Genomic DNA, 24441 nt, shown 5'->3' on the forward strand with positions numbered 1-24441 from the left:
GCCCAAGTTGTATATTTTCACTTAGGGGTGTACTCACTTTTGTTGCCAGCAGTTTAGACATTAATCGCTGTGTGTTGGATTATTTTGAGGGGACAGCAAATGTACACTGTTATACAAGTTGTACACTCAATACTTTACATTGTAACAAAAGTGTAATTTCTTCAGTGTAATAGGAAGTTCTGTCTCCTGGGCTGCCCTTGGGTGATTGTTCTGCCTATCCTAGGAGAAGGGACTTTGTATTAAAGAGGCCGCCAAGTAAACAGGAGATTCTCCTGTATGTAATCTGTCAGCGCTCGTCCCGCTCCCCTCCCTGTCCCCTCCAAGGCTGCAAATGGGCATTGATCAGGCTGCACTGAAGACAATGGTAAGGCTGCATTCGTTGCACATGTGAGGCTGCATTCACGGCAGTGGAGAGGCTGCATTCGTAGCACATGTAAGGCTGCATTCACGGCAGTGGAGAGGCTGCATTCGTAGCACATGTAAGGCTGCATTCACGGCAGTGGAGAGGCTGCATTCGTAGCACATGTAAGGCTGCATTCACGGCAGTGGAGAGGCTGCATTCGTAGCACATGTAAGGCTGCATTCACGGCAGTGGAGAGGCTGCATTCACGGCAGTGGAGAGGCTGCATTCACGGCAGTGGAGAGGCTGCATTCACGGCAGTGGAGAGGCTGTAGATGGGCAACTGATTAGGCTGCATTGATGGGCACTGACCCTTATTTTGCTTCACAGTTCTTTATTTAAAAATCTTATTTTTTTCCTGAAACTTCCCTCTTATAGTGAAGGTGAGTGTTATACGCTGATAAATACAGTATATCCAAATAGCATGCCTGAGCTCATCCTTACTCCTGAGCGGCTCTCGGGGATTTGTTGGGAGCCACTAAAGATATACAGTTGTGTTTACATACCCTGGCAGAATTTATGATTTCTTGGACTTTTTTCAGAGAATATGAGTAACGCAAACATTTCTTTCACTCATGGTTAGTGTTTGGTTGAAGATATTTGTCAATCAACTGTGTTTACTCTTTAAATCATAACGGCAACAGAAACTTCCCAATTGACCCTGATCAAAAATTTACATACTCCGGCGATTTTGGCCTGATAACATGCACACAAGCTGACACAAAGGGGTTTGAATGGCTATTAAAAGGTAACCATCCTCCCCTGTGATGTTTGCTTGTAATTAGAGAGTGTGTTTAACCACTTTCAGACCGGACCAATTTGCTGGTCAAAGACCAGACCACTTTTTGCGATTCGGCACTGCGTCGCATTAACTGACAATTGCCCGGTCGTGCGACGTGGCTCCCAAACAAAATTGACGTCCTTTTTTTCCCACAAATAGAGCTCTCTTTTGGTGGTATTTGATCACCCCTGCGGTTTTTATTTTTTGTGCTATAAACAAAAATAGAGCGACAATTTTGAAAAAAAACGCATTCTTTTTTTATTTTTGTTATAATAAATATCCCCCAAAAATATATAAAAAAAAACATTTTTTTCCCTCAGTTTTGGCCGATACGTATTCTTTTACATATTTTTGGTAAAAAAAAAAAAAAAAAAAAAAAAAAAAAAATCGCAAGCAGCGATTGATTGGTTTGCGCAAAAGTTATAGCGTTTACAAAATAGGGATAGTTTCATAGCATTTTTATTAATTTTTTATTATTATTATTTTTTTACTAGTAATGGCGGCGATCAGCGATTTTTATTGTGACTGCGACATTGTGGGGGTCCCATCGGACATTTTTGGGACCATTGTCATTTATACAGCAATCACTGCTATATAAATGCAGTGATTCCTGTGTAAATGACACTGGCAGTGAAGGGGTTAACCAGTGGGTGGCAGTGTAGGGGTTAAGTGTTCCTAGGGGTGTGTTACCAACTGTGGGGGGGGTTGGGCTTTCATTTAGTGAACACTGATCTCTGCTCCAATCACATGGAGCAGAGATCAGCGTCACTAGTTGCTAGGCAGAATGGAGAAATGTTGTTTACCGCGGCACTTCTCCATTCGGCCGCTCCGTGAGACGATCGCGGGGATGCCCGCGGCGATCGAGTCCGCGGGTCCCGCGACTGGACTCATGGGGGTCCCGACCAGTGCGGGAGCGCGCCGCCGCCGGCGCGCTCCCGATGGCAGGGAGGCAAATTTAAAGGGACGTACATGTACGCCCATTTGCCTGCCCGTGCCATTCTGTCGACGTACATAGTCGTGCGCTGGTCGGCAAGTGGTTAAAAAGGTCAATGCGTTTCTGGACTCCTTACAGACCACTGCAAGTTTCTGGCCAGTGCTGCACTGATGTTTCTGGATTCTGAGTTATGGGGAAAGCAAAAGAATTGTTAAAGGATCTTTGGGAAAAGGTAGCTTAACTGTATAAAACAGGAAAGGGATATAAAAAGATATCCAAGGAATTGACAATGCCAGTCAGCAGTGTTAAAACTTTGATCAAGAAGTGGAAAATGTGGGGTTCTGTTTAAACCAAACCACGGTCGGGTAGACCAACTAAATGTTCTGCCACAACTGCCAGGAAAATTGTTCAGGATGCAAAGAAAAACCCACAAATAACTTCAGGTGAAATACAGAACTCTCTGAAAACATGTGGTGTGGCTGTTTCAAGATGCACAATAAGAAGGCACTTGAAGAAAGATGGGCTGCATGGTCGAGTCGCCAGAAGAAAACCATTATTACACAAATGCCACAAAGTATCCCACTTACAATACACCAAATAGCGCAGACAAGCCTCAACCCTTCTGGCACAAAGTGATTTGGAGCGATGAGACCAAAATTTTGCTTTTTGGTCACAACCATAAACGCTACATCTGGAAAGGAGTCAACAAGGCCTATAATGAAAGGTACAAAAGGTGGATTGCTGATGTTTTGGGGATGTGTGAGCTACAAGGGCAAAGGAAATTTGGTCAAAATGGTTGGCAAGATGAATGGAGTATGTTATCAAATACTGGAGGAACATTTGCATTTATCAGCCAGGAAGCTGTGCATGGGACGTACTTGGACTTTACAACAACATGACAATGATCCAAAACACAAGGCCAAGTCGACCTGTCATTGGCTAAAGCAGAATAAAGGGAAGGTTCTGGAGTGGCCATCTCAGTCTCCTGACCTCAATATCATTGAGCCACTCTGGGGAGATCTCAAAACGCGCAGTTCATGCAAGACAGCCCAAGACTTTACAGGAACTGGACGTTTTTTGCCAAATGGAATGGGCAGCTTTACCATCTGAGGAGATAAAGAGCCTCATCCACAAATACCACATAAGGCTTCAAGCTGTCACTGATGTTAAAGGGGGCAATACACGGTATTAAGAACTGGGGTACGTAAACATTTGATCAGGGTCATTTGGGTAGTTTCTGTTGCTATTATGATTTAAAAAGAGTAAACATAGTTAACAGAAAACTGAAAAAGTTTTTGTGTTAACATTCATATTCTCTGAAAAATGGCCAAGAAATCAAATTCTGGAAAAGGAAAAAACACACAGGTTGGACTCGATAAACTTAAGTCTTTTTTCAACCTCACCAACTAAGCAACTTTTCAAAGATTCATTTGTAAAAAAAAAAAAAAAAATTTAAAACCATTTATCATTTTCCTTACACTTCACAAGTATGTTGCACTTTGTGTTGGCCCATCATATAAAATCCCAATAAAATACATTTACGTTCTTGATTGTAACATGCCAACATGTGGAACAATTCAAGGGGTATAAATACTTTTTCAAGGAACACTAAACCTAAACCTATCAGTGGATAGCTGTGGCCATCAAGCAGCCATCCGTGGCACAAACAAGATGCATCCAGCAGTGATCATCTCAGGTAATTGCTGCCTGCAAGGACAGCCACAGGGCTCAGCAGCCAAAGCTAGCTGCTCATAAGTGGCAAAAATAGCTGTAGGAATCAGCAAATTCCTGTCACAGTCATTTGCACCAGGGATAGTCGCCCGTGTAAATGTGGCCTAAAAGACATGCAACACAACAATACAATTTTAGTAGACCAACAGAAATATCTACAAAGGGGTTCACACTTTCACGTATTTAGCATATTTATCATTCAAAGGGGCTGATCATTCCTCCATACTTTGTAGGCATTGCAATTCATCCACCCACTCCCTCAGAGTAAGTGAGGACGACTTCCAATGTTTTGGATGACTGCGCTAGCAGCCATCAAAAAAGAAAATGTGAAAGTCTCTCCTTGGCGTTTTTTATTGGGCCAAGGATAATGGACAATAACCTCTGAATATGTGATAGGATTTAACAGAGGTAAATTTGGTAAACCTAGTCCCTCTTCAAGTTTCCTCCTAATAAGCACATCAAACATTAACCGTGGTCTACCGTTAGCCCAAATATACAGTGCCTTGCAAAAGAACTCACCCCCTTGGCTTTTTACCCATTTTGTTACATTACAGCCTTTAGTTCAATGTTTTTTTAATCTGAATTATGTGTGATGGATCAGAACACAACAGTAAAGGTTGAAGTAAAATCAGAAAAATATATACTGTAAAACTTTTTCAGAAGTAAAAAAATGATAATTGGCATGTGCGCATGTATTCACCCCTTTGTTATGAAGCCCATAAAAAGCTCTGGTGCAACAAATTACCTTCATGAAATGATGTCCACCTGTGTGCAATCTAAGTGTCACGTGATTGGTCATCATTATAGATACAAACCTTTTTGAAAGGCCCCAGAGGCTGCAACACCTAAGCAAGAGGCACCACTAACCAAACACTACCATGAAGACCAAGGAACTCTCCAAACAAGTAAGGGACAATGTTGTTGAGAAGTACAATTTAGGGTTAGGTTATAAAAAAATATATTGAAATCTTTGATGATCCCTAGGAGCACCATCATATCTATCATAACCAAACAAAGAGCATGGCCCAATAGCAAACCTGCAAAGAGATAGCCACACACCAAAACTCACAGACCGGGCCAGGAGGGTATTAATCAGAGAGGCAGCACAGAGACCTAAGGTAACCCTGGAGGAGCTGCAGAGTTCCACAGCAGAGACTGCAGTATTTGTACATAGGAGGACAATAAGCCCGACACTCCATAGAGTTGGGCAGTATGGCATAGTGGCCAGAAGAAAGTCATTACTTCATCACTTTCAGCAAAAAAACAAAATACCACATGTGGGAGACTCCCAAAATGTAAGGAGGAAGGTAATCTGATGAGGGGAAAAAAAAAAATACATTTTAGCCAACAAAGAAAATGCTGTGTCTTGCGCAAACCCACACATCACATCACCCAAAGAACACTATCCCCACAGTGAAACATGGGGATGGCAGCATCATGATGTGGGGATGTTTTTCAGCAGTCGAGACTGGGAAACTGGTCAGAGTTGAGGGAAAGATGGATAGTGCTAAATACAGGGATATTCTTGAGCAAAACCTGGACCTGTAGCACTCTGTGATTTGAGGCTAGGTCAGAGGTTCACCTTCCAGCAGGACAATGACAGCAAACACACTGCTAAAGCAACACTTGAGTGGTTTAAGGGGAAACATGTAAATATGTTGGAATGGCCTAGTCAAAGCCCAGACCTCAATCCAATAGAAAATCTGTGGTCAGACTTAAAGATTGCTCTTCACAAGCACAAACCATCCAACTTGAGGGAGCTGGAGCAGTTTTGCAAGGAAAAATGGGCAAAAATCCCAATGGTAAGATGTGGCAAGCTTATAGAGACTTATCCAAAGCGACTTGGAACTGTGATAGATGCAAAAGGTGGCTCTACAAAGCATTGACTTTTTCTGTTATTTTGTCCTATTTGTTTGTGTCACAATAAAAAAAACAAAAAACAAAACAAAAACAAAAAAAAAAAAAAAAACACACACACACACACACACACACACACACACACACACCATCTTCAAAGTTGTGGGCATGTTCTGTAAATTAAATGAAGCAAATCCGCAAACAATCCATGTTAATTCCAGGTTGTGAGGCAACAAAATACAAAAAATGTTTTTCGGGTGTGTGAATACTTTTGCAAGGCACTGTATCTCAGAAGAGCAGATCAAACCACATGAAAGAATTTTCCTGGAAGATCTATGGGTAATATTTAAAATATATACAAAAACCAAGGAATATCCAATTTAAATAATGCCATTCTATCAATTTGCATAGGCTTATCAACTATTCCACAAATAATGAACAATAAGCTTACATTTAGGCTTCATTTACACCTAGGCGTTTGGAGTTCCAGAGTCAAGGCAAAACACAGGCTGTCATTGTAATGTAATTTTGCTGCGATTGGTGGGTGATAAATCGCGCTGTAATCTCCACAAAATCTTCTGCTTCTTTTTGAGGCATTGCAATTTTAGCAAAATTTATCACCTACCAATCGTGGCAAAACACCTAATGGCATTGCAAGCGCATCCCGCATTTTGGCACAAATATGGAGTCGTGGGCAGAATCGTAGTGGTTCCAAATGCCTAGGTGTGAATGGAGCGCAAGTTCCAAACAAAGAAGCAATTGATTTTGTGTAAGGCTCAAAACCTATAGAGCAGCATAACCCACAAACTGAAAATTAAACTTTGAGCTTCATCTACGTAATAAAAGCAGCAACCTCTAAGCAGACTTTACTTGGGGGGTTAGTTACAACCATAAAAAAAAAAAAAAAAATGTAATCATTGAATAACGAATTCAAAAAGAGCCATTTCTCAAGCATAAATGAACTGAAATGCATGCCATATAAATACGTGTTCCACATCATTTACAACAACTTCCAGGCTTCAAACAATGTAATTGGTGCTATAAGATGCATTCTTATTCATATCTAGTATTGATGTTTGCAGAGCTTTAAAAAGCACTGTAATGGGATATTCTATCCAATCAATATTTGTGCTTCAGGGGTGTAATATATGAGAATGGGCTAATCTAACCCACTGAAACTTTGCAATGATGTTTATATTAAGTCTTATTTAAATTTAACTACTGCAGCTCTAATGCTTGTCCCTTATGAACCAGAGCAAATTTTACATGTTACATAGCAGGTGAGGTTGGAAAAAAAAAAAAAAAGACATAAGTGCATACTGTCTGTGGTTATGTGTCAGTATTAAATTGTGTATGCCTGTATGTTGCGGTCGTTCAGGTGCTTATCTAATAGTTTTTTGAAACTAGCGATGGCCCCCCGCTGAGACCACCACCTGTGGAAGGGAATTTCACATCCTTGCCGCTCTTACGGTAAAGAACCCTCTACATAGTTTAAGGTTAAACCTCTTTTGTTCTAATTTTAATGAGTGGCCACGTGTCTTGTTAAACTCCCTTCCCGCAAAAAAGTTTTATCCCTATTGTGGGGTCACCAGTACAGTATTTATAAATTGAAATCATATCCCCCTCCATTGTGTCTTCATCAGAGAGAATAAGTTCAGTGCTGGCAATTGTTTGCTTTGTTAACAGCAGCTTGGTATTGCGTGCCATTGCTGAGCCTATCATCTACTAGGACCTTTTCCATCCTAGATTCCCCCAGAGGTTCTCCCCCCAGTGTATAGATTGCATTCATATTGTTGCCACCCAAATGCATTATTTTACATTTTTCTACATCAAACGTCATTTGCCATGCAGTTTCCTACCCCATTAATTTATTCAGATCTTTTTGCAAGGTTTCCACATCCTGCAAAGTTATTGCCCTGCTTAGCTTAGCATCGTCTGAAAAGAGAATAAACTTTTTACCCTCTTTCCAGGTCATTTATGAACAAAATAAATAGGATTGGTCCCAACACAGAACAATGGGGGACACCACTACCCACCTCTGACCATTCTGAGTACTCCCCATATATCACCACCCTCTGAACTCGCCCTTGGAGCCAGTTTTCAATCCATGTACTCACCCTATGGTCCATGCCAAAGGACCTTATTTCATAGAGTAAACATTCATGGGGAACTGTGTCAAATGCTTTTGCAAAATCCATATACACCACATCCAGGGCCTTCCTTTAGCTAGATGGCAACTCACCTCCTCATAGAAGGTTAATAGATTGGTTTGGCAAGAACGATTCTTCATGAATCCATGCTATTACTGCTAATGATACCATTCTCTTTACTAAAATCTTGTATATAATCCCTCATTTATTTACTGATCACTGCATTTAGTGTCAGTTGTGACTGTAAAAAGTGTCAGGGTAGTTAGTGTTAGGTCCAGGGTAGCCCCCTACCCCCCCCTAATAAAGGTTTAACCCCTTGATTGCCCCCCCCAGGTAACCCTTTCACCCCCTTTTGCCAGTGTCACTAAGCAATCGTTTTTCTGATCACTGCATTAGTGTCACTGGTGCCGCTAGGTAGCTAGTTCTTTTTTAGGTTCACCGCCAGGTTTTTATAGCATTAGGTACCCCCATATACAACTTAATAAAGGTTTTAACCCCCTGATTGCACCTAGTTAACCCTTTCACCAGCAATCACCATATAAGTGTCACTGGTGACGCTGGTTAGTTAGTTTGCTTTTTATAGCATCAGGGCACCCACCATTACCCAATAAAGGTTTAACCCCCTGATCACCTGGCAGGTGATATTAATTAGGTTTTAGGGTCAGATAGGGTCTGTGTCGCCCCAGGCAGCGCTAGATTAGTGCCAGTACCGCTAACAACCACGCGCAAAGCATACACCTCCCGTAGTGGTATAGTACCTGAACAGATCAAGATCTGATCAGAGCTATACTAGCTATACTAGCATCCCCTGAACACTAAACACATAACTGCAGCATTCACAGAGTCAGGCCTGATCCCTGCGATCGATGAGTTTTTTTTTTGTAGCATTTTATATTTAAATCCTGAAGGCGGTGCTTGGTTTTCGGGGTCCCGTACGTGGCTAGGCTCCCAAAAAGTCCCCCACGTGGTATCCCTGTACTCAGGAGAAGCAGCAGAATTTATTTTGGGGTGTAATTTCACTTATGCCCATAGCATGTGTGACCAATATATCATTTAATGACAACTTTGTGCAAAAAAAAAAAAAAAAAAGTTTGTAATATTCCCGCAACTTGTGGCAAAATATTAAATATTCCATGGACTCAACATGCCTCTCAGTAAATAGCTTGGGGTGTCTACTTTCCGAAATGGGGTCATTTGGTGGGTTTTGTGTTATTTTGGCATTTTATGGCCTTCGAAACTGATAAGTAGGAAGGAGTGAAATCAAAAATTTGCACCCTTAAAAATCCTGAAGGCAGCGATTGGTTTTCAGGGTGCCGTACGCGGCTAGACTCCCAAAAAGTCCCACACATGTGGTATCCCCATGCTCAGAAGAAGCAGCAGAATATATTTTGGGGTGCAATACCACATACAAACTATGGCATGTGTGAGCAATACATCATTTAGTGACAACTTTTTGTAAACTTCTTTTTTGTGTGTGTGTCATTCAATCACTTAGGACAAAAAAAAAAAAAATATTCAATGGGTTCAACATGCCGCTCAGCAATTTTCTTGGGGTGTCTACTTTCCAAAATGGGGTCATTTGGGGGGGGGGGGGGGTTGTACTGCCCTGCCATTTTAGCACCTCAAGAAATTAGATAGCCAGTCAAATTAAAAGCCGTAAATTCCAGAAAATGTACTCTAGTTTGTAGACGCTATAACTTTTGCGCAAACCAAAAAAAAAAAAAGCTTATTGACATTTTTTTTTACTAAAGACATGTGGCTGAATATATTTTGGCCTAAATGTATGACTAAAATTGAGTTTATTCGATTTTTCTTATAACAAAGTAGAAAATATCTTTTTTTTTTTTTCAAAATTTTCAGTCTTTCTATTTACATCGTAAAAAATAAAAATCGCAGAGGCTATCAAATACCATCAAAAGAAAGCTCTATTTGTGGGACGAAAAGGACGCAAATTTCGTTTGGGTACAACATTGCATGACCGCGCAATTACCAGTTAAAGCAGTGCAGTGCAAAATTGTAAAAATTCTCTGTAAAAAAAGTCTGGCTGACAATTGGTCCGGGGCTTAAGTGGTTAATGTCCTCCCATCCCATAGGCTGGCTGGCCTTTGAGCAGATCATATGCAATAAATGCTTAAACTTTCAGTCATACCTGGCATATAAGAGCCTAGAGCAGCACTGTCTCCAATAAAGGCAACTGCCATATACAGTGGGGAAATTATTTGATCCCCTGCACGTTTTGTAAGTTTGTCCACTTACAAAGAAATGAAGGGTCTATTGGTGTATTTATATGAAAGACGGAATATCAACCAAAATCCAGAAAAGAAAAAAATCACGATACAAAATTTTATAAATTGAGTTGCAGTTCAGTGAGTAAAATAAGCTTTTGATCCCTGAGCAAAAGCGTGACTTAGTACTTTGTGGATAAACCCTTGTTGGCAAAACTCAGGCCGCGTACACACGCGGGGACTGTTCGCCCAACTTTGTCCGTCAAACAGTTTCGGCAAACAGTCCGCTCAAAATTAGCATGGACGGACATGGCCACACACGACGGACGAACAGTTTGCTGAAACCGTGCGCGATGACGTGAACGGCACGTACGACGGGACGAAAAATACGACGTCCTATACACTGCATTATAACTTTCGGCGTGTAAATCCTTTCTGAGCATGCGCGGAACTTAGTTTGACGAACAAGCCTACACACGAGCGGACTGTTCGCTGAAACCAAGTTTCAGCGGACAGTTTTTCGGAAATTCCGAAAAACCTTGTTCGTCAAACTGTCCGCTGAAACTGTCCGCTGAAAGCCCACACACGAGCGGACTGTCCGCCCAAACACTGTTCAGCGGACAAAGTGGGCGAACAGTCCGCCCGTGTGTACGCAGCCTCAGAGGTAAGACGTTACTTGTAGTTGGTTACCAGGTTAGCACACATCTCAGGAGGGATTTTGGTCCACTCTTCTTTACAGATTACCTCGGCTGCCTCTTGGCAACTCTAAGTTTAAGCTCCCTCCATACATTCTATATAGGATTAAGGTCTGGAGATGTGCTTCTTCTTGAGCCACTTGTTGCTGCCTTGGCGGTATGCTTTAGGTCATTGTCATGCTGAAAGGCCCATCCACAACCCATCTTCAATGTTCTGGCTGAGGGATGATGGTTCTCATCCAAGATTTTAAAATACATGGCCCCATCCATTGGCACCTCAATGCAGAATAGTTGGTCTGTACCTTTAGCAGAAAAGCCGCCCCAAAGCAGAATGTTTCCACCTCAAGTGCTTGACTGTAGGGATGGTGTTCTTATGGTCATAGTCAGCCTTTTTCTTTCTCCAAACACGGCAAGTGCCCCTCCTCACATGTACAGTCATGCCAATGAACATCTAAATGAATCAGAGAAGGATTTGGAGAAAGTGATGTGCTCAAATGAGACAAAAACTAAGTTCTTTGGCATTAACTCGACTCCCCATGCTTGGGGGAAGAAAAAAAAAAAAATCTGACTGACTCTAAAACCACCATCCCTACAGTCAAGAACAGAGGTGGAAACATGATGCTTTGGGGCCATTTCTCTGTTAAAAAGTACAGGCCAGCTTTGCCACATTGAGGGGCCAATGGATGGGGCCATGAATTGTAAAATCTTGGATGAGAACCTTCTTCCCTCAGCCAGAACACTGAAGATGGGTCGTGGATGGTTCTTCCAGCATGTCAATGACCCAAAACATACTGCCAAGGCAACAAATGAGTGGCTCAAGAAGAAGCACATTAAGGTCATGGAGTGGCCTAGTCAGTCTCCAGACTATAGAAATCTAGAGGGAGGGAGATAAAACTTCGAGTTGCCAAGAGACAGCCAAGAAACCTAAAGGATTTAGAGAAGATCTATAAAAAGTAGAGTCGAACCAAAATGCCTCCTGAGAGCCATGTCACCAACTACAAGAAACGTCTTACCTCTGTGCTTGCCAACTAGGGTTTTGCTTGGGGATCAAATACTTATTTTACTCACTGAACTGCAACTTACTGTATTTATCGCGTATAACACGCACTTTCTCCCTTATTTACCCTCATAAAATAGGGGGAAAATAGTGTGTGCGTGTTATACGCCGATATAGGCTGCCACCGAGAGGAAGGATGGGACGATCATTGCCGAAATAGAGCCAGATCTCCTGTGTATTCGGCTTGGCTCCTAGTCACGCTCAGTCCCGTCCCCGGACATCTTCTAGCATTGACGTCACAGCGTTATGTCCATCATAGGATCCGGGCCAAGGGGCAGGACTGGGAATGATGCAAAGCTGAGTACACAGGAGATCCGGCTCTATTTCAGCAGCTGTCATCCCCTCCATCCCCTTGGTGGCAGCCTATATTTTGGCAAGGCTGCAGATGGACACTGAGAAATGCTGCAGGTGGGAAATGATTAGGCTGCAGATGGCCACTGATTAGGCTTGCAGGTGGATACTGATCAGGCTGCACTGAAGCTGCAGATGGACACTAATCAGGCTGCACTGATGCTCACTGACCATTATTGTGCTTCAAAGTGGTTTATTATTTAAAAAAAAGTTTTCCTGAAACTTCCCTCCTAAATTGCGCATTATACGCCAATAAATATGGCAATTTATAGCATTTGTTTTATGCGTTTTTTCATGATATTCTGCCCCTATCATTTAAATACACCTATGATAAAAATTATAGACCCTTCAATACTTTGTAAGTAGGCAAACTTGGTAAGGCTGTCAACACAGCAAAGTTAAACATCTAGGTAATGACCTGCTAAAAATGTTCTGCAAGACCACCTACCTTTAAACTGTTTAATCATGTTTTGGTGATTCTCAATGGCTTGTTCCAGTATCATCTCAGGCTGGTCCATTTTCCACCTCCATTCAGTTCCCACTGGGTTAGTATGGTGTCTGAGAAAACATGTTTGTTAGATTCTGCATTAGAATAAAAACGTCAAGCAAAAGATGCCTATACTAATACAAAGGAACGCTTTAAAAAATAAAAAATAAAAGGGAGAATTACCATTTTAGATAGTTGTCACCTAAACAGATGTCCTCATTGAAAGATTGCCCTATGCCTTCTGCTTTGGTGACAACTCTAAAAAATTTGACTTCATTACTTTACGTAATGTTGACAAAAGTCAGCAGCACAAATGGAAAAGGTAAACATACCCAGTGGGAACCAGAAAACGTTTTTAATCACTCTATTAGGAGGAAAAAAGTTGGGCTTTAAAGTAGAACTCCAGTTAACACATAAAAGTGAATAAAAGCTAAAAAAACAAAAAATATCTTTTTTTTTTATGTATTCCACAGATATCTCCCATAGTGTTTTTTTCCTGCCATTAACCTGTTTCTAACGATGTGACACAGATGTGGCCTTCATCTGGTGGGCTTTAACACAGAGAGGCCTCAAATACGTGGCCATATGTAAACACTTTTCTCTACCAAGAGCATGCACACCGTCGCTCCCAGCACAGACACTGACAGGGACCAGAAAGCTCCCGATGCATACTTGTGATCTGGAGCTTTCCAATCATGTGACCGCTTTGACAGTCAATCACAGCAGTTAGATGACCTGAATGCCCACCTCCGATTCCTGGCATTTAAAAAGTCCCATTGTGGAGACCAGCCTTCACTTTCTGTCCTGTAGCCAAAACAACAACACAGGAAAGCCCAGGGTGTCACCAGGGTCACCAGAGCTAGTGTCCCCATTGGAAGATTTCCCCTTTATTACTAGTCTGATGCCTACCCAAAATGGGATTTTTTTTTTTATTTCCCTTTCGATGAGAACAGTAAACGGGACAAAGAGGGTGAATATTCTGGGGGCACAAACCGTAATAAAACCTGACAAGCGTTTCAACCCCTCTCTACTTTATGCAAAACCAAAAAAAAAAAAAATAAGTCATTAGTGACACTTTAAATGATGCTGGCCATCAGACAGAGGACATTTAAAGTGGTATTAACCAAAAATGTAATATATTGCAGTTTACCAATCGTTAAATGTGGTGGCTGCATTAATTATCCCTTTTTTTCACTTTATGTTCTTTCCAGTAACATACCCCCTCTATTAGAGTGCTCCCACTCTGGATAAAGGAGCAGAGGGCTGCAGCATTGTCAGTCTCGGAAGGGACCATTGAGAGTCAGTGTTAAAGTGGAGTTCTGACGTTTTTATTTTTTAAAGGTCAGCAGATACAAATACTGCAGCTGCTGACTTTTAAAATATGGACTCTTACCTGTCCAGGGTGCCCACGATGTCGGCACCCAAAGCCGATCTGTCCCTCGGCTTTCGGGTGCTGCCGCCGCCATCTTTGGTGAGGGACTCAGGAAGTGAAGCCTTGCTGCTTCACTTACTGGTTCCATGCTGCACATGCAGGACTCACGCTGCGCGTTCCCACTGGTCCCTGCCGTCTCTTGGAACCCCTGTGTCTCCCAGAAGACAGCGGGGGGGGATGGGAAGTGACGTAGATATGCGTGGGTATTTATGTCCAGGAGTGGGCGCAAGATACCTGTATTAGATAGGTATCTGCTCCCCCTCCCTCCCTGAAAGGTGCCAAATGTGACACGGGGGTGGGGGGGGGGGGGTTAGGGGGGAATTCCGAAAAGCGGAAGTTCCATCTTTGTGTGGAACTTCGCTTTAAATGGTTTGTCTCAACTCTCTAAATGCTACTTTGTGTGGACAGCCTGGTCTGTTAAAAGAAAGGTGAAAACTCAATAGACTTACTGATGCAGCCACCACGTCTAAGAATTGGTAAGCTGCAATTTAATACATTTTTGTTTGAGTTTCTAATCCTGCTTATATCTATATACAATTTTTTTGCCTTCCATTTCTATATTAACCACTTGCGCATATAAACTGCGGCATGACAGCTCGGATGCGCAAACCGACATACCTGTGCATTTGGCAATGGGGGCGTGCATGGGCAACTGATGGCACGCACCACGGGAGCTCGCCCACAGGTCTGGCTGGCTCTATGTCCACAGGCCATCCATGATCACAGGTAATAGGGAGAGAACGGGAATCTATGTAAACAAGACGTAGGACTAGGCAGAAGAAAAAGTAAACGAGCACCCACCTGGCCACGCCCATGGGCCGTCCTTCAGTCAGTATATAACCCCCGCCCTGCTCTAGGTATTCAGTTTAGTAGCAAGCAGTAATAGAAGTATCGAAAGAACTCCACAGAGGGGAGATCCAAATGGAAATCCAAAGACGGAACTCTAAACAAAAAGGCAAAGCACCACCTTAACCAGGGTAAGGTGAATGACAAGATAACGCCCCCTTCTGTACTTTCTGTGAGCGGAGGCGATAGCCCCAGGAGACCACCCTCCGAGCCAGAGAAAGTAATGGAATCTCCCTAATATCTTGAAAAAGAGATCAAGAGACTTCTGGATTACCGAAATGACCAAAGTTCAGGGCCCACGGCGGATGAACCACCGCACTGGTGGAAACAGACATCTAAGCCCTGCAAAAGGGTATGCACCAGGAAATGCAAGACCAGGAGATGCTGAAAAAGATCACCCAGGCTAACACCTGGGCCTTGATGGTACTCAAGGCCCGTTTCCTCTATCCACCCAACAGTGTTGGAGACCGTAACACTTGGCTCATCACAGCCAGGCCGTTGAAAACCAGCACCTTTAAAAACAGGATGGAAAAACGGTCCATGAGACAGTTGGCCCTTCCTGAAAAGCAGTCGCCCATAAAAACGTTGGCGAACGGGCGCACCTGGTCGACTTGCCCAGACCACTGGGCCCCATCCGGATCCAATAGGATGACCGAAATCACTGCAGCTGTGATCCTGCCAAAAGGCCCCAGCAAAGGCTGGAAATAAGGAAAGGCACAGATTAAACATGGGTCACTAGAGCTGCCAGAAGATCAGGTGACATTGCCTGATACCTTGGTACCGTCCTGTTGAGCCAAGAGGCAAAAACAGACCTACCTCAGGCTTGCCTCCGTGGAGACCATACCATGAAACGCGATCCAGTGAAGGGCCCACCCCGTGGCCCAACCCTAACCAACTGAGGTATCCGATTTACAGTATTCCACTCCTGGAAATCTATGTCAGAAAAGGCCAGAACAAGACGCTCTGCCCACCGGAGGATACTGGCAATAGTCTATTTCGGCCTGCCCTGACGAAGGACATATGTCAAAGGTGACCACATTGCCCTATAAAGAGGAACTAAAGCAGGCACGGGTGTAATGCTCCAGAAGACGTCAACACGTCGAGCGGACATAACAGACGTTCCTGCATCATTTCCGGTTGACGGCGACAGTGTCAGCAGTAGATGCTTTTATGTTTCATGGTAAATGCAAGTACATTTCCACATGTTTTTATAAATAAACAAGGTCTTTTACAGTTTTACACTACTGGGATCCTTCTCTCTTTTGTACGGTGTGCAAGGGAAACATCACCAGTGTTGCACAGTAGCAAAAACTGTGAATGCTCCATACCCCTTGGGAATGAGTGCAGTCACAATAAGAGCACGAATAAACCACGTATGCTTTGCATTTTTGCACGTAATTATGGACATTTTTTATATTTATTCACCATTTTCTATGGATTTCATTTTGTGTATTTTTTTTGTGTAGCATCACATCTTATACTATAATCTTGTGCATTTTTCTACATATATATTATTGTATAAGAGTTTCTAATTTTCCCAAGCTACATTAATGTACTAGGCACATCACTAATTATTTAAGATATATAAAATGAACAGCGTCACACCTACCTCTATTTTTTTCTCATCTCTAGGTTTGGTGTCACCTGATGTTGTCAATTATGGTGTCGTCACCCCCCCTCCCCCCTTGAGCAATCTGGGGCACTGAACAGGCTAGCGCATTAGCACAGCTCTCCCCCCTGGCCTGCCGCTGTGGAATGACAGCAGGACACGGCAGTAGAAACTGGGCAGGCTAGTGCATCAGGCTCTCGTCTGTCTAGCCACAGTACTCTGCAGGGCGCTCTGCAAGCTAGTTTCAGGACGGGAGTGCAGCCCCTGTAAATGTTGTGGTTTATTCCAGTGCTCCAATACATGCACTGTCACAGATGGGGGTGACACCATCATGTACAGATATCACTCCCTTCTTAATGATGTCACCCAGTTCTGGACTGGGAAAAAATAGCTAGGCATTTTAGGCTGAGCAGCCCAGTGTAATCCCCCCAGTATAAATCCCCACACCTTTGTACTCCCCCATGTAAATGCATCCCTCACCCTGTGTAAATAGCCTCTCCAGTGTAATGCCCCCAATTGGTCCCCCCCCTGTAATGCCCCCAATTGGTCCCCCCCCCTGTAATGCCCCCAATTGGTCCCCCCCCTGTAATGCCCCCAATTGGCCCCCCATGTAACGCCCCCAATTGGTCCCCCCATGCAACGCCCCCAATTGGTCCCCCCCCCGTGTAACGCCCCCAATTGGTCCCCCCCCCGTGTAACGCCCCCAATTGGTCCCCCCCCGTGTAACGCCCCCAATTGGTCCCCCCCCGTGTAACGCCCCCAATTGGTCCCCCCCGTGTAACGCCCCCAATTGGTCCCCCCCGTGTAACGCCCCCAATTGGCCCCCCCCCCGTGTAACGCCCCCAATTGGTCCCCCCCGTGTAACGCCCCCAATTGGTCCCCCCGTGTAACGCCCCCAATTGGTCCCCCCCGTGTAACGCCCCCAATCGGTCCCCCCCCCGTGTAAAGCCCCCAATCGGTCCTCCCCGTGTAACGCCCCCAATCGGTCCTCCCCGTGTAACGCCCCCAATCGGTCTCCCCCCGTGTAACGCCCCCAATCGGTCTCCCCCCGTGTAACGCCCCCAATCGGTCCCCCCGGGGAATGCCCCCAATCGGTCTCCCCCCGTGTAATGCCCCCAATCGGTCTCCCCCCGTGTAATGCCCCCAATCGGTCTCCCCCCGTGTAATGCCCCCAATCGGTCTCCCTCCGTGTAATGCCCCCAATCGGTCCCCCCCGTGTAATGCCCCCAATCGGTCCCCCCCGTGTAATGCCCCCAATTGGTCCCCCCCCCCGTGTAATGCCCCCAATTGGTCCTCCCCTTCTGTGTAATAACCCCAATTTATGCCCCCTGTGTAACCCCCAAAAAGGTACCCCCTGTGTAATCCTCCCCAATGTAACCTCCTTGTGCAACCCCCCTCAATGTAACCCCCTTGTGTAATCCCCCTCAATGTAACCCCCCTTTGAATATCCACGCATTGTGACTATATAGTGCATCTCTCTCCTCCCCACATTTACAGACCTCAGATCAGCATGGCTCTGTGCACATAGATGTCCCTCCTCCTAGACTGTGAGGTATGTACTAATTGTAACAGGCAGCCAGTACCTCTCCCTGCCAGTCACAATAATAAGCGATTGCCATGCCGGTTCCCGGAGAATACGCGAGCGCCGGGGACTGGGCTATGTGAGACAATTCTTTCTCCTCCTCCGCGAGCATCACGGGCAGCTAAGTATACAGCAAAGATACCGGTGTATCCAGGGAAGAAGGAAGAGGAGAGTGGAGAGAGGAGAGAGCTGTGGTGCCTCTTAATTCAGCACTGTGCCGGGTGTCACCCGGCTGTGGCCCACACCCGCTGCTCCACAATAGCAACGCCACTGAGAGGACACACCTATCAATCCAATCACTCGGTTTCCAATCAGGCAGGCCCTTGCACTACATAGTTGATGGAGATTGTACCAGTATATGGCCACCTTAAAAAGGAAGAAGTAGGGTTTTTTTTTTTTTTTCTCCTTTCTACAACTGTGTAATATCAGATTTACTGTACTTTGCAATGTAATGCTGATTTGTCTAATAAAATTTTCTGTTAAAAAAAAAAAAAAGGAAGAAGTAGGAAAGTGGGTGGAAATAAAAAGGTGGTATAGTAATGAGGGAGGTGCGGGCCACAGAAATAAAACACATCCTATTCTGTGATGCAATAAGGTAGTGCATTATGGGATATGAAGTTCCAGGAAGGTCACACGAGTGCTCAGAATGCATTTTTTTTTGCCTAGAGGTGAAAATTGAAAGCTCCCATAGACTGGGCAAGTGAGAGATAAGCACATCGGGATAGTTTGGGCAAAAAAGACATTAGAAAAGGCTTCTATTTACTGTATTAATAAAAGTGAAATTCTGCGTGAAAAGGTAAACTTAGCCTTTAAGTAGATATGAAATTACCTGTGTAGATCTCTTGCTACTTTAAAAAAAAAAAAAAAAAAAAAAACACTCCGAAGGTTTCCAATGTGACAGATTGAGTTTAACCACTCCCGGATTGCCGCACGCCAATATACGTCCTAACTTTGATGTGGGAGATCGTTGTTATGGCAGCAGCTAGCTGCCATAACCCCGGTAGCCTCGTGTTCAGCCAGCTTCCGACAAGATAGGTTTCTGTGGAGGATTTCCGTGGGATCACTTTTATCAGCCGCAGGAGAGGGACCCCCCTTCCCGCCACGCTCCGGTGCCCTCTGCCACTTACTGGATCCCTTGGCGGGGTCGCAGGCAAGTCGGAACTTCACCCTGGCTGGGCATGGAGATGAGTGAGGGAAACCAGTCTCCATAATGATGTAGGTCGGAAGCAACGTCACTTTCGTCCACAGCTCTTAAAGGGATTTTAAATGACAATTTTTTTTTTTTTTTTTATTATTGAATTTAAGTGTAAATATGAGATCTGAGGTCTTTTTGACCCCTGTCAAGGTCCTGTCATGCTTTTTTTCTATTAAAAGGGATTTAATAGGAATAAAGTTTTTTAAAACAGTGTTAAAAAAAAAAAAAAAAAAAAAAAAAAAAAGCATTAACGAACGCATACATGAGTAGCGCCCACATATGAAAACGGTGTTCAAACCACACATGTGACCTATCACCGCGATCCGTAGAGTGGGAGCAATAATTCTAGCCCTAGACCTCTAACTTAAAACATGCAACCTGTAGAATTTTTTAAACGTCGTCTATGGAGATTAAGGGTAAACGTTTGTCGCCATTCCATGAGTGGGCACAATTTTGAAGTGTGACATACTGGGTATCAATTTACTCGGCGTAACATTATCTTTCACAATATAACAAAAAAATTGGGCTAATTTTACTATGGTCTTATTTTTTTAATTACAAAAAAGTGTATTTTTTCCCACAAATACGGTGTGACAGAAAATATTGCCACAACCGCCATTTTATTCTCAAAGGTGTTAGAAAAAAAAAAAAGTAATGTTTGGGGGTTCTAAGTAATTTTCTAGCAAAAAAAAAAAACAAAAAAAAAAAGTTTTTAACTTGTAAACGCTACATCTCAAAAAGAGGCTGGGTCCTACACTTAAAAACAAAAAAATAAAATAAATAAAAAAAGAGGCTCGGTCCTTAAGTGGTTAAAAACGTGAAATGGTTTTGCTATGAATATACATGTGCACCTTTGTGATGCACAAGACAACTGAAATCTCTTCAGATCAGCTTGCTTTACCTCATGGAATATCTTAATTGCTCTGGAAGTAATTATTGAAAACAAATGATGTCTTATTGCAACCCTGAAACAAAAAGTGCATTATTAAAACTGAGGTATTAAGTCCACATCCACGCTTTTAATTGACAAAACTTGTTTCATTTTGGATATGCGGCACAAGGCAATGAAACGGTGTTGAAAGATGAGATCAGAGAACAATGAAACATTCTTCAAATTGCCTCGGCCATCTGTATACTAATCAATGTGTCCTACAAGTGAACTATTGGTGTTCTTATCAGATCTCCGTTATGGCTCACTCCGAGAATTATCATGAGTTGTGAGAGTTACTGTAGAGCAGCCAGTAACCCAGGGCTTCAACAAGCATTACAAGGAGCAGCTTTCATGGTTAGTTATGTGAAATATGCCCTGCAGCTACTGTCAGACTCGAAGGATGCTAACCTGCACTCCATTATTCATAGGGCCATAGCTTCTCAATATCAATATGTAATAGGTAATCAAAATGCAGTGGAAATAAGCCAAGTAGCAACATTTCAAGCAAGACTTTACTACAACAATTCTTATTAGTATAAAGCATTATTACAAGCATATTAGGCTTAAAAATAAATAAATAAATAAATACACGCTAACCTACAGAACAGGGTGCAAGTGTCCAAATATATATGGAAAACATTTACCTCCAACAGAAGACACATTTGTTGGCACAAGCAAGACTGGGAGTAGTTTCCATACACCTGTGACTTTCGATGCCATAGAATGTGTGTTTGTAACATCCTCCTCTTCCTCTCAGCATTGACTGGTTGGAAAATAAGAGAGCATGTAAGGATACAAAAAAAAAAAAAAAAAGAAAGAAAAATCAGTCATAGCAACTGCTACTAATGGTAATTACCATAATTCAACATCCTAATAGAGGAGTGAATCAAAGCAAGTGGATACATATGGGGCAGTTTTTAATAAAATAACACCAATGCTAAGAGCTACAAGGTATGAAGTCCTTTCATTAAAAAAAAAAAAAAAAAAAAAAGGTTATATAGACCTTGCTTTGTGCACTGCTGCGCAGTCATGTTGAAGGAAGGAAGGAAGGAAGGAAGGAAGGAAGGAAGAAAGGAAGGAAGGAAGGAAGGGAAGGAAGGAAGGAAGGAAATCCCCAAACTGTTACCACAAAGCTGCAAGCATGAAATTGTCTAAAATGTCTTGATATACTGACGCCTTAAATGTTCCCTTCACTGGAACGAAGGTGTCAAGCCCAACCCCTAAAAAAACACCACCATACCATAATCCCCCCTCCACTTAATGATTAGGACCAGTGCACAAAGAAAGGTCCATAAAGACATGGATGAGCTAGTTTGAGGTGGAGGAACATGACTGGCCTGCACAGTCCTGACCTCAACCTGAAAGATCACCTTTGGGATTAATTAGAGCTGCAAGCCAGGCCTTCTTGTCTACATCAGTGCCGATGTCACAAATCTGCTTCTGAACGAATGATCAAACAATGCCATAGACACACTCCTAAACCTTGTGGGCAGCCTTCCCAGAAGAGTTGAAGCTGATATAGCTGCAAAGGGTGGGCGACCTCATTATTGAACCTTACGGACTAAGACTGGGATGCCATTTAAAGATCAGGCAGATGTCACAATACGTTTAACATAGTGTGTGTGTGTGTGTGTGTGTGTGTGTGTGTGTGTGTGTGTGTGTGTGTGTGTGTGTGTGTGTGTTTATTTTTTACACTACTTTACTCTCATACCCATGACAGAATAGCGCAAAAAAAGAAAAAAAATCCTCCCGCGAATAGCTTGTTTAGGTGGGTGGTCAGCAACAGTAAAACAATGCTTTAGTTGTTTAAGTGTTTTACCACCCATGTGACCATGCTTGGTCTGTTAAAAAAGAATACTTCGAGATGGTTCGCCCTATGTGCAGTGACCTGCAGTAAAAAAAAAAAAATCAATGGTTTTCTGTGTGCCCCGTTCACACCACAATGCTAGTGTTATGTGCAGTCAAGTGCGAAAAAGTGCAGCAGGTTAGCAATTATTCACAGCAAACTGGATGGCACTGCATGTCACTGTATAGCAGAGCAATGTATTGCCACTGTAACACTTCAAGTTAAAAAAATATATAAACACAATGAAAAAGCAGTTTGATGTGCTGAAATGCACACTGCACTCCTGCCAGAACCTAGCCATACAGGTCAGATCACCAGATGAAAATAAAAAAGGTAAAAAGCCAAAAAAGAAAGTTAATTCAGCCAGCGCCTAAGAATTTGTAAGCTGCAAAACATAAATTGTTTTTTTTTTGGGTTTAATACTGTTTTATTCAGATGACCAACCTAGAAAAAGCACCAAAATGTAGAAACCCTGTGGTGACAGCAAGCATGATTATTATTTATTAATCCTGATCTCATGTTCTGTAGTACTGAAGAGCACCTATAACTCAGCTGCCAGTGGAAAGGACTATATTGTCAGGGGTCAAGGATAGATTTAGGTTTGCATGACTATCAGGCATGAGTCTCCAGACTTTACAAAAAAGCAGATCTGGAGGAAAAAAAAAGAAAAAAAAAAAAAACACACATTTGATCACTTTTTGACATTATCAGACCATCTAAAATTAGGTCACAACAAGTTTAACCTGATGTTCACAATTGAGCACCAATTATCCCTAACACTAGTGTTTCCCAGGGCTGCATATATAGTCCACTTCTCTTTATACTTATAAATGTACTGCTAGCTATAGCACTAATTAGGGGTTTTTTTTTTTGTTTTTTTTTTTACGAGTACCGATACTTTTTTTTTTTATTACTGCCCGACACCGATTACCGATACCTACCGTAACTGTTTTGTTTACACTTCAGCTGTCAGCAAGGGTACAAAGCATTGAAAAGTAATTTACAAATTAAATAAAACGATTCTTTTTTAATTTTGCTAAAAGTAGGGGGGTTTATTAGGTCGCGCTATGGATTGTAGTTCGGGTAAGAGCAGCCCCTATTTTAATTCCAACCCAGTAAGGGAAGGAATAAAATGAAGTGGGGGGGGGGGGGGAATAGGTTTGGCGCTATACCCTTTAGAACTTTTTTGAAAATTGAGACTTAGGTATATAATTAGCAAGAAATTTCCAGCGTGCTGGGTAATAAAATAAATTTAAATAACTGTGTATGTGTCAGTAAGTGTCAACCAACAATTATTATATCCTTTAAAGACCGTAAGTATCATAAAAAATCATAAATTCATAAATCAATTGTAACAGCATGCAATGTGCAAATGAAAAAAATATATAAAGTGCAAGGTGCTGGTGAACAAATATTGATATTTGTGACAGAACTATATAAATAGAAAGTAGAGCTCAGTAGTATATACATTTTAAGCTATATAGATATAAAAATAACAAATAAAAATGTGAAAATATAAAAAATATATATAAAGGTATATATATAAAAAATAATAATCCGTTTATCTGTTGAACATATCAAGTCCTCATATGGTGCAACTGTGATGAAAAGTGTGTATTACATGGTTAAATAAAGATTCAAGACAGTGAAAAAAGTTGTGGTAAAATATGGTAATATAAAAATGCAAAATAAATAAAAAAATAAATAAAAAAAAAATAGAAATGGGAATAAAAATAGTAAAAAAGTGTCCCAAAAAGGTAGTGGTGAATAGTGGGGTGTCCTCTGTGGGTGAAAGTGGAGTAAAGGGTAGAGGAGGCTTCAACTGTTATTCCCGGTGCTCTGTGGCTATTTTTATGCAATTGCTCTCACCAGAGATATGACCCCTTCCGGGGTGGATCAGCCTTCACAGTATCAGCCACTGTGTTGCTCTCTGGCTTGCCTCTATTGCGGTTCCGGGAAACCCTCGTTCTTCCGTTCATATGCCGTTCGGTTATATGTAATGAATAAGAGGCATATCCATGGTGCAGTATGTCTTATAAAGCTTCGTATTTATTATATAGGCAAAAGGGTTACTCACAAACATCCGTTCGTATATATATATGTTAAAAGGAAAGATCCCGTTCGGCTATACGCCTTCTGAGTTAGCGGTGTATGCTGTCTGGCCACGCCCTACGCGTTTCGTCATCAAAGACGGATGTTTGTGAGTAACCTTTTTGCCTATATAATAAATACGAAGCTTTATAAGACATACTGCACCATGGATATGCCTCTTATTCATTACATATAACCGAACGGCATATGAACGGAAGAACGAGGGTTTCCCGGAACCGCA

General features: G+C 42.5%; 1 protein-coding gene across 2 annotated transcripts in view; it reads right to left on the reverse strand.

Annotated features, from left to right (window-relative positions):
- LOC143983070 (S-adenosyl-L-methionine-dependent tRNA 4-demethylwyosine synthase TYW1-like) overlaps positions 1 to 24441 on the reverse strand; it is a 321868-nt gene that overhangs the window by 146263 nt on the left and 151164 nt on the right. For both annotated transcript variants that reach the window (XM_077482324.1, XM_077482323.1), the window contains exons 10-11: positions 20908 to 21026; positions 12630 to 12739 (exon numbers count right to left, since the gene is read on the reverse strand). In XM_077482324.1, the coding sequence (XP_077338450.1) occupies positions 12630 to 12739; positions 20908 to 21026 (229 nt within the window). The remainder of the gene's footprint in view (positions 1 to 12629; positions 12740 to 20907; positions 21027 to 24441) is intronic.

This window comes from Lithobates pipiens, unplaced genomic scaffold, assembly GCF_037356315.1.
Source record: "Lithobates pipiens isolate NorthernLeopardFrog02 unplaced genomic scaffold, aLitPip1_a1.2 Scaffold_16, whole genome shotgun sequence".
Classification (NCBI taxonomy): Eukaryota; Metazoa; Chordata; class Amphibia; order Anura; family Ranidae; genus Lithobates; species Lithobates pipiens.